The following is an 11,497-nucleotide window of genomic DNA, read 5'->3' as shown; positions in this document are numbered from 1 at the left end:
ACACTGTAAAGATCAGGATGCACAGGTACAGGATCACACAAGACTAAACACAATAATACAAGACACCAGGCTAGGGACAAAGCAAGAAGCAATGGATTAGGCCCCGTACAATAGTAGAGAATAAATCACAAATGTCAGGATGCAGGTTCAGGTAAAAGATACAAACTGGACAAGATAAAGCCGACCATAAGTACAAATGGATCACAAGACAGACAGGACAAGGCTAAATACTAGATAAAAGGGTCAGAACTACAAGGTCATGGCAAAATTAAACTAACAAGTCAGAACTGAAAACAGACAAGACTAAATCAAGATCAAACCAGAAGGCTGAGGAGAAAGGAAATACCCCGCTTCAGCTGCTGATTGACCCGGGCATATAACTCCTAAGTAACCAGAGCGCAGCAAGCAAAGCCTGGCCAGGTATGATTGTTACATAAAGGGTACAAACTAGAGATTTACACATAACTGCCACCACCTACCGGGGTCTAGGCCGATACATACAGCACCATCTGGTTATTAATAGGTAAACATCTGCCCAATGAATTGTCCTCTACTGGGGGTTGATACCTAGTTATGGGCGCACCTCTTACTGTGCAGTGTTTTGTAATGTGATTTGTAATAAAGCTTTAGATACATAAATATTAATATTATATTCATATAAATCTTATATGACATTCAGTGCTATACATGTGATGGTTTTGGTTTCTGTAGGGTGTAAATTTCTAAGATACTTCATTATACAAGTCATTGCCTTCACTTCCCAGGTCAAGGTACGTGTGTGTGCATGTGTGTGTGCGTATGTGTGTTTGTGTGTGTTTGTGTGTGTGTGCGTATGTGTGTTTGTGTGTGTTTGTGTGTGTGTGTGTGTGGGGGGGGGGGGGGGTGAATAGTCTGAGGACATTTTGTTCTAGTACCAATGAAGCATCACCCATCGTGCAGACAGTTTGACTTGTTCTTCAAGTCTTCATACAAAAATGTAAAATATTTTTTACATTATTTACAGATAAGGAAACATTGTTCATAAAATGTCCAACATTCTGCTGAACGTAACCACAACTAAAAGACTCATTGATATTTGGAGTCTTCTTCCCGCAGAGGGGGTGTTCTGATCGGTCACTTTAAATAAGGGGGAAAATGGAGTTGCTAAGCCTTGTTCCATCACTTTAGAAGGGGTTAAGTCTGGAGACGCCATCTCTTGTTCAATCACTTTAGACGAGTTGAAGGCCGGAGACGCCATCTCTTGTTCAATCACTTTAGACGAGGTGAAGGCCGAAGACGCCATCTCTTGTTCAATCACTTTAGACGAGTTGAAGGCCGGAGACGCCATCTCTTGTTCAATCACTTTAGACGAGTTGAAGGCCGGAGACGCCATCTCTTGTTCAATCACTTTAGACGAGGTGAAGGCCGGAGACGCCATCTCTTGTTCAATCACTTTAGATGAGGTGAAGGCCGGAGACGCCATCTCTTGTTCAATCCCTTCAGATGAGGTCAAGGCCTTATGTGTCATCTCGGTGTCCATCTTTACAGTCGTTGCACTGATTTTCAGGTCTGACATTGAAGCAGAATATTTTATCCAGTTGGAAAAGTAGCTGACTTTGGTATAGACACCAGGTTTTAGTGGCTGGGCACAACCATCACCCCAACTCACGATTCCAACCAGAAACCAGGATCCACCAGATTTGCACACTAATGGTCCTCCAGAATCCCCCTATAGAGTACAACATTGCAATGTTATATCAATCTCCATACTAGGAAACCTCCTACAGAAGACAATTTGCAGTTAATACCATGAACCCCTTATATATGTCAGTCGCTCACCTGGCAGCCATCTTTCTTGCCTTCGGGGTAGCCGGCACAGATCATGGCTGGACTCACATACCCAGGGGGATTAGTAAGGTTGTAGGCAACTTGGAACATTTTATCACATTCTAAATAATCCATAAGAGGAAGCTCAACCTCCTGTAATGTTTGCGGAGCCACCAGTTTAACTAAAACCAAACAAAAGATATGATATCACTAACATGTCTAATATCACTTTATGCATCATAGTGATTTTCCTGTTTGTCCATAAAAAATTTGAACGTCCATGTTTTTTGGACATGTTTTCCAGAAAAAATTAAAATTCCTGAGCTCTATTCTACTATTTACTTCACATGGCTTTCTCTCTATTGACTGTTACAGTGTATCAACTAGTAATGTTTAAAAGCCTGATCACTGGGACCCCCACCAATCCTGAGGACAGGCCAATCCATCTCTGATATGAAAATATGATACCATACTTTAATGGAGAATGGCTGCAATGTAGGAACACATATGTGCTAGAAGCAAACCCAAGTATTGGCTAACCATTGGCTTGGTCCTGTTCCCTTACTGGGATCTGAAAACCAACTGAGGACAACATCTGCATGAAGTTTTTGGGTTCTCTTTGATTTCCTCTGGTCATTGGCTTCCTAAGAAAATGGCCATAGTGTCTGTATAATGAAGTCAAAGGCTACAAACAATGTCCATCACTGGTCAGATTATCTCCAACCCATAACATACATTTTGATAATCCAGCCCTTCACAGATGGATCACCTTACCTTAACGGGGTTATCCACCATAAGGTGACTTTAGTACTTACCTGCCAGACAGTGATGGACATGCTTAGGAAGGAGCTGTGCTTGTCTTGTCTTGTCTATGTTTTGAGTCCACTATAATGCTGCTGGCTTCTCTTTTTGTGAAATAGCTATTCCTGTTGGAGTTCCCTCCCTCCAACTACAAGTTCAGGGATCCCTTGTTTGTAAGTGTGAGATCACTTTACTCCCTCGTACACATCAGCCACTCCACCCATTGAAACACACCTGAGCTGCCTTCCATGCTGTGCTGTGATGAAAGTACAATTCCCTGCAGCCCTGTGGAGAATGATCTAGCTCTCACCCAATGGTCGTAAACCCATTAAAGCAAAGATAGACTCCCTTTGAACACCTGACCAGTGATGTAATGTCTCGGACTGCACTGCAACCTTGGAAAACCTGACATGACACTCACTTTGTATGCTGTTAAAAATGAGCATCGGGGCAAAGATCATATTAGAATTGTGAGACCACCATCAAATGCAGACACTAAATTATGAACTATACTAACTTTACAGCCCCTCTAGCGCAGTCAAATAAAAATAAAACAATCCCGGAATACCCCTTTAACTACAGCATTTTTATGGATGCTCTTGTTTACTTACCATTTTCAGCAGTGCGTCCCCAGCCGGTCAGCCAACACATCAGCCCATTCTGGAATTCCTGGTTTTGGGACGGAAGAGCAATTGGCTGAGTATTGTCATTAAAGCTCACAGGTTCGGCCAGTTCCAGAAGGGCAAGGTCTCCGCTGGTCCCGTCTCCGTTGTAAATGGGGTGGATGATGACGGTAATTACGTGCACATTAAGTTGTGTAGGACTCATACCAGTTAGGTTCAGCACCCCCAACAGAACATTAAAGTTCTTAAAGTTTCTGTTACTATTGGAAAAAATAAAGAGTAACATCAATGTGAGCTACAAAAAAACACAAGTTAAAAAATGAATGCACTGATCGTCATTAGTGAGCATCTTGTATATTTAACTTTAGAGATGAACAAGGTTTTGAAAAATTCGATTCGGCCGATTCGCAGAATTTTCTATTTTTTTTATGTTTCAGTCCGAATTTATTTGCTGCAAATCGCTATTAAAAACAGCTATTTCTGGCCCACAGAGAGCCTCAATAGGAGTGTGGACCACTTTGCCTTGTCCTAACACGCATAGGGTGTGTGCTGGGGTAGTGAAATAATACTGTTATTCAGTATGACATAAAATATTTTTAGGTAATGTCCCAGGCCCAGCAGCATCAATAAACCATATATTTTCTGAATGGCACAGCCTGGAGTTGGCTGAAGCATGAGGAGACCATATAGTGGCTGAATGACACAGCCTGGAGGTGGCTGAAGCATGAGAAGACCATATAGTGACTGAATGGCACAGCCTGGAGGTGGCTGAAGCATGAGGAGACCATATAGTGACTGAATGTCACAGCCTGGAGGTGGCTGAAGCATGAAGATATCATGTAGTGGCTGAATGGCACAGCCTGGAGTTTGCAGCAGCATGAGTAGAACATATAGTGGCTGAATGGTGCAGCATGAGTAGAACATATAGTGGCTGAATGGCACAGTCTGGAGTTGGCTGAAGCATGAAAAGACCATATAGTGGCTGAATGAGACAGTCCGGAGGTAGCAGCAGCATTATGAGTCCTGAAAGTGACCTTGTGATAGAGTGATGCGGTGGGTAGCAATACCAGTACCCAGTGACGAAGGTGGGTGAAAAAAAGTCTGATGCGGAGGAATGTTTGTAACTGGGGAGCAGTGCCTTAAATCTGTTTGGCACTATACATATTTGTGCAGTGTTGGTGTGGCACCATGGTCAATCTACTCTGATGCATCAGGTATTGGTGGGTGGAAATCCTGGCTGATCCATCCCTGATTCATCTTCACAAAGGTCAGTCTCTCCACATTTTTTTGTGGACAGACGAGTTCTCCTTGAGGTGACTATGGCCCCCGCCACACTAAACACCTGATATGATGGCACACTACTGGCCGGCAGGACAGCTTTTCCAGGGCAAACTCTGCTAGTTGCGGCCACAAATTAAGTTTGGCTGCCCAGAAGTCCAGCGGATCTTCAGGGTCTGTTGGCATGGTCATGTCAAGGCCTGCCACCACCTGCTGGTTCAGGTCTTGCTCCATGTCTACCTACTGCTGATGAGTTGCTTCACTATGCGGGTGAAGAAAGGTACTCATCAGCGACTGTAGACTCAGGCTGCTGCTGATTGAGCTGGTACTGCTCCTGCCACCCCTCCCCAGCAGCCATGGCAGTGGAAGGTAAGCACAGAGGGCCCCTTGAGTAAGACCTGCGAGAGGATGGACGATTGCACCAATAGGCATCGGCCAACTGACTACATATGTAGTAGGTCAGTTTGTCCTCCCTCTCAGTGGGTGTGAAAAAGGTCCCCATTTTGTGTCGGTAGCGTGGGTCCAATAAGGTGGAGAGCCAGAAGTTCTCCCGCTGCCAAATGGTGACATTTCAGCTTCACTACGCAAGCAACTGAGCATGCATCGTGCCATTTGTGCAAGTGACTCGGAGGGACTCCCTGCTTCCATCTCCACTGCACACTGCCAAGGTGTGTCTTGGTCCTCTGTCTCATTACCCTCTAGCTCCTCTGGCTGCTCCTGCTCCTCTCCTGTCAGATGACTAGAAAAACCGCCCATTTGGCGACACCTAAACTGTGCTCTACTCTGCCCCTCATCCTCCTCCTCCAGTTCAGCCCCCACAGAGCTCATGTGGCTGTGAGATGTAGGCACCACGTCTTCATTGCCCTGACCAGCAGTGGAATGACATTATTCATCCCGTAATCTGGACGACTGACTAATAATGTGGCTTCCTCAAAGGACCTGAGCAAACGGCCGGAGTCACGTATGAGCTGCCACTGGTTGGCATTGAAGTTACAAAAGGGAGTACCAATATCCGCTTGGATCATCAAGAAATCGGTGATGGCTTTTCTTTGTTCGTATAGTCGGTCCAACATATGGAGGGGGGAATTCCAACATGTGGCAACATCCCAAATCAGACGATGTTGGGGGATACCGTTCTGATGCTGCAGCTCAAGGAGGGTGTGCTTTGCGGTGTACGAGCGGCTGAAGTGCATGCAAAGTTTTCTTCCCATTGTTAGGATGTCTTGCAGATGGGGGAAACACTTCAGGAACCACTTGACAAGGAGATTGAACACTTGTGCAATGCAGAGCGCATGGCTCAGCCTTCCCGGTCGCAGCGCAGACAAGATGTTCTTCCCGTTGTCAGTCACTATGGTTCCCATTTCCAGTTTTCGTGGAGTAAGCCATGCTCCAATTTCTTTCCGAATGACTTTTAGTAGTTCCTCCCCTGTGTGACTCCGTTTGCCAAGTCAAACCATGGGAAGAACAGCATGACACCGCCGTGCCCTGCACACATGATATGCTGAAGGGGCACTGAGACTTGTCTGGGCAGTGGAGGCTTAGGACACGGTAGAGGAGGAGGAGATGATGAGGATTAGCACATTGTCACAGGACCAACGGCCTGAGAGTGTGGAGGAGGAAGCAGCATGACCTGTTCAAGTTGGTGTTGTGGCTGTGCAGGAACCACATTCACCCAGTGAGCCGTAAAGGACATGTATTGTCCCTGACCATAGTTACAGCTCCAAACGTCTGCGCTGCCGTTTACTTTGGTGCATGCTGACAGGCTCAAGGACTGCCCCACCTTCTCTTCCACAACTGTGCAGGGCTGGTACTGACGTCTTCGCAAAGAAATTACGGCTTGGTACTCTCCACCTCAGCTCGGCACAAGCCATCAGTTCTCTGAAAGGTACAGGGTCCACCAGGTGAAAAGGGAGGGACTGCAGCACCAGCAACTTGGACAGGAGCACATACAGCTTCTGCGCCGTTGGATGAGTGGGCGCATACTGTTGTATCTTGGACATGACTTCACCGATGGATTGTTGGCGGAATGACGGAATAAAAGTAGGAGGAGCAGGAGCATCTGGAGCGACAGAAGATGGTTATGACACACAGCTCCCTTCGGCTAAGGTGGTGGAGCCTTGGCTGGATGAAGGAGGGAGCGGATGGCCACTGGGTGATGCAGCAGGCTGGACAACTACATCGAAGCCACGGTTCTCCCAGATCGCTTTATGGTGGAGCAGCATATGTTGACTCAGGGCCGTCGTGCCTATATTGGGACCCTGACCACACTTCACCTTCTCTCCTTTTCCACTACCTCCTGGGAAGGTAGGCTGCCGCAAAGCAGGTGGTCTCCCCCAGGTACGTTTGGCTCCAGAATTTCCACTTCTGCTACCACGCTGACTGCCAACCGTGCTACCGCCTTGCTGACTCAGCTGCTGCCTCATGGGCAACCTGCAACCCTCTTCTCCTGATGATGATGATGAAGCCCCTTCTGCACCCGGCTCCCAATTGCGATCGGCTTCATCATCATAAACAAGTGTCTGAACGTCATTAATGACCTCCTCAGGTTCCTTAACAATGTCTGCTTCAGGAGCCTGAACGCTGGCAACACCCCCTCCCACGCCAGTCTCCTCATCACTACTTCCCTGCCTAGTGAACAGCATAGGAAATAGGACAGAGGCAATGGGAGGACAGGGACTGCTCCTTGGCCATGTCAACTGAGTGTTGTGTCTGAGGAACCCACCGACTGTTGACTGGGGGTGTCAGATGTCACTTGTGATGAAGTGGATGACCACGTTAACCAATCGATGATGGCAGATAGGTTACTGGTTGAGACACGGCCGCTGGCTGATACCGGGAGCTCAGGCCTCTCACTGCGACTCCTGCTGCCACTCTCCCCTAGTCTGCTGTGACCTCTGCCTGATGAATTTAGGCCTCTGCCACTCCTCTGTGAACGTCCTGGCTCTTCTCTGCCTGACATACTTAGTGCACTTATGAGGGCAGAAAAATGCGCTAAAGTATGCTTAAAAAAGTATTTGAGTAAAACACTAGCCGGTGAATACTTTTCCCTGGCCTTTCACAGTATCTAGACCCTTGAGAGTTTAACAGGTACAAAATAGTACACTACTTAGATGTAGGTATGTGGTATGCAGTTATGAGGGCAGAAAATATGTGCTACAGTACACTTAAAAAAGTGTCTGAGTACAACACAAGCTGTTGAGTATGTTTACCTGGCCTTTCACAATATTTAGGCCTTTGACATATTAACAGGTACAAAATAGTACACTACTTAAATGTAGGTATGTGGTATGCACTTATGAGGGCAGAAAAATGCGCTACAGTATGATTATAAAACATATTGGAGCAAAACACCAGCCAGTGATTACTTTTGCCTGGACTTTTACAATATCTAGGTCCTTGACAGATTAACAGGTACAAAATAGTACACTACTTAGATATAGGTATGTGGTATGCACTTATGAGGGCAGAAAAATGCACTACAATGCGCTTAAAAAAACATATTTTTGCACAATGCCAGCAGTACACAACAGTACTGCAGCACGCAGTCGCTGTGTACTAAACCTAAAATTGCACTCTGTCAAAGACTACTGGAATGTACTGCTGGGTTTGTATTATACCATTTACAGACTAGTATAACCAGCAGATCATTTGTTGTGGAACAAAGACACAGAATTGTACTGAAAAATTATTCCTCCATCCTCTGCCAAGGTTTATGAAGTTGAGGCAGCTTGTTGAATTGTATGAGGAAACACACAGCTCTCTGCCCCTCTCTGTAATACAATGCTGAAAAAAGTGACTAGGAGGTTAATCGCTGCAGTAAACATTATTTTCAGTTAACAAATGCACTGCTCTCTGTCCACCCGAACGCTGATGTGACTAGGAGGAGAAAAAGCTTTTCTGTGTAACACACAGCACCGTCCAATCTCTCTGCAGTGTAATGAATGAAGGGACTGGCCGGAATATGGCTGCTGATTATATAGGGCTGTGACATCACAGGGTTGACTGGCTGCTGATAGGCTGCATCCTGCATGTGATTCAGGGTCATCCCACCTACCCATGTTCCCGCTTTCCCAGAGTTCCTTGCCCCATGTCCTCACATGTGGATCCGCCATTTTAGATGCCCTGGAGCCTGGACAGCACTAAATGGAGTTTAATGAAGCGATTGGCGCTATAGAATCGCGGCCATGTTCACACTCGTTGCGAATCGAATTTTTCATGAAATTCGTAATGAATTTGGAATCGTCAGCTTCGATTCGCTCATCTCAATTTATCTTACTTGAAGAAAATAACGACACGGCCCTCGAGACTCTGCTCCAACTTGCTGATTTAATGCCTATAGTAGGGCTTACAACTAGGTATGCACTACACCAACAATGCGTCTAACCTTAAATACTACTTCTAAACTGATCCAACCTCATGAACTACTCTCAAGCGAGACCAACCCTAAAAATACTACTTCTATGCCAGACCAACCCTAGGAGCCCCTCTCTAACCAGTCCAAATCTAAACCAGTGTAATTCTAGAGACTAAATCCCAACTAGTTCAACATTAGAATCTGCATTGCTTCAATTAAAACCCTATACACTACTTTTCAAACAATCCAACCCTAGAAACTACTACTTAAAAAGTTAAATTTGAGGGACTTATACCCTATCAGTCAAACCCTTTTTTTTTTTCCAACCAAATCAATTTTATATACTACTTAACCAGTTTAATCCTAGAAACCAATCCTCGCCAGCCCAGTCCTAAAGATAACTATCCAAATAGTCCAAGTCTAGACACTACTCACCAACCAATCCCACCCCAGCCTTGAGTCTAATCCTAGAAGAATGAACCAGTAGTGAGGAAGCTATACAGAATCTTGTATGATGAAATACAACTTACGCCACACAGTGTGCTGCAGTCACCACCCAGTTTTGGGAGATAAGAGCCCCTCCACAGACTGAGATCTTATTATAGATAAGACTGGCCTGCCAGGGCCACTCCCCGATATCAGCATTCTGTCCACCCACAATTCTCTGCGAGAATGAATGATAATGACTACCTTCTAGGAAGAACAGACAAATATAAGACAAATGTAGATAGTTAGATATGAGATAAATAGATAGATAGATAGATAGATAGATAGATAGATAGATAAATAGATAGATAGACGTGAGATAGATAGATATGAGATAGATAAAAATGAGATAGATAAATAGATAGATAGACATGAGATAGATAGATAGATAGATAGATAGATAGATATGAGATAGATAGATAGATAGATATGAGATAGATAGATATGAGATAGATAGATAGATAGATACGAGATAGATAGATAGATAGATAGATAGATAGAGATGAGATAGATAGATAGAGATGAGATAGATAGATATGAAATAGATATATAGATAGATATGAGATAGATAGATAGATAGATAGATAGATATGAGATAGATAGAGATGAGATAGTTATAGATGTAATGTCCCAGTACAGGACATGGTCCTGCACTACACTTAGGTCCTGTCAGGTTGAGTCCCTCGGTGACCTGGTGGCCCTCCTGCAGTGTCTCCCCTGCTGTTACTTTAATGTTATTTATTGTTCTATATGTATAGTCAGTATACTAATGTATAGACGGTATAAAGGACCTTTGGAGGACTAATGTAATTGTCTAAAGGACCTGTGAGATGTCACATGTTATGTTTATGTTCCCCAGAGAGTCCCCAGCTTAATACATGACCTGCAGCTTGACCTATGGGCTTCTGGCTCTGCCCCCATCTATATAAGAGGGCGGCCATTACAATTCTCTCTCTTCTCATTCTACTGGGGAACAGTCAAGACCAGATGTCTCAGTGCTAGTGTCCATCTACCTGGAAGGTCTCAAATCTACAGTCAAGTCTAAAGTCAATTATCTCAAGTCCATTACAAGTATAATTGGTCCCAGCAAGCTGTGAGGTCCTTCTGTGTTCCTGGCCACCTCTCTGGGATTCTGGCCGAGCTGTAGAGACTATAACATCTATCTGACCTCAGTAAAGCCTCCGTTATACCATAACCTGGTCGTGGACTCTCATTTCACTGCCTAGCCATTGGGATAGCGGAGATATCGTTTGGGTGGTTCCCGATACACAAAAACCACTCTGGCGTCATGAACATTAGGGGTTAATAACACCTTGCCCTTGGGGTTAATACCATCTGCCCCATCCACCTACACCCTTCACGCCACGTGGTTACCCAACAACCCTGGGTCACAGATAGATAGATATGAGATAGATGATAGAAATAAGATAGATAGATAGATAGATAGATAGCAACAGGAGAATACAGCAGCACACTGCCAGCACAAAGATATAGATGAAACATGGGTATATAGATTAAACATGAGTATATAGATAGAACATGAAAAGCTATACAGCTGTAGTGCAATAAATGAAGATACAAAACTATGAAATTATGAGGTACTTAGCTTGCAAATTTGGCGCCCAATAGCGTGGACCGTCCCACCATGGTAAGGTGACCTCATTCTGGGACGGACCCTACACTATGAATATGCCTCTGTGTGAACAGTACAACAGGCATGCAAGGTCTGAAACATCCAAGGCACCTTATATACACCTGATAGAGGTGGGTGGGGTGCAGGAGCCAACATGGAGGTAGCCACTCCCCCATATGTGTAATACAACCAAAGAATAAATTGGCCAGCACTATTGATCCAAACTATTGTATAGACCTGGCTTACAGGTGCAGGCTGCTGGGCTAAATATACAGCAACAGGAGAATACAGCAGCACACTGCTAGCACAAAGATATAGATAAAACATGGGTATATAGATAAAACATGAGTATATAGATAGAACATGAAAAGCTATACAGCTGTAGTGCAATAAATGAAAATATGAAACTATGAAAATATGAGGTACTTAGCTTGCAAATCTGGCGCCAAATAGCGTGGACCGTCCCACCACGGTAAGGTGACCTCATTCTGGGATGGACCCAGATCAATAGTGCTG

General features: G+C 44.8%; 1 protein-coding gene across 1 annotated transcript in view; it reads right to left on the bottom strand.

Moving 5' to 3' along the window:
• Positions 1-1,018: 1,018 nt before the first annotated feature.
• The window catches only part of LOC130285357 (serine protease 33-like), a 63,030-nt gene continuing 52,551 nt past the window's right edge, over positions 1,019-11,497 (bottom strand). Inside the window, exons 4-8 of the mRNA XM_056536716.1 lie at positions 9,393-9,555; positions 3,219-3,490; positions 1,819-1,988; positions 1,418-1,708; positions 1,019-1,102 (exon numbers count right to left, since the gene is read on the bottom strand). Coding sequence (XP_056392691.1) covers positions 1,019-1,102; positions 1,418-1,708; positions 1,819-1,988; positions 3,219-3,490; positions 9,393-9,555 — 980 coding nt within the window. The remainder of the gene's footprint in view (positions 1,103-1,417; positions 1,709-1,818; positions 1,989-3,218; positions 3,491-9,392; positions 9,556-11,497) is intronic.

Source organism: Hyla sarda, chromosome 8 (genome assembly GCF_029499605.1).
Source record: "Hyla sarda isolate aHylSar1 chromosome 8, aHylSar1.hap1, whole genome shotgun sequence".
Classification (NCBI taxonomy): domain Eukaryota; kingdom Metazoa; phylum Chordata; class Amphibia; order Anura; family Hylidae; genus Hyla; species Hyla sarda.
This window is presented reverse-complemented; position numbering and strand designations above follow the sequence as displayed.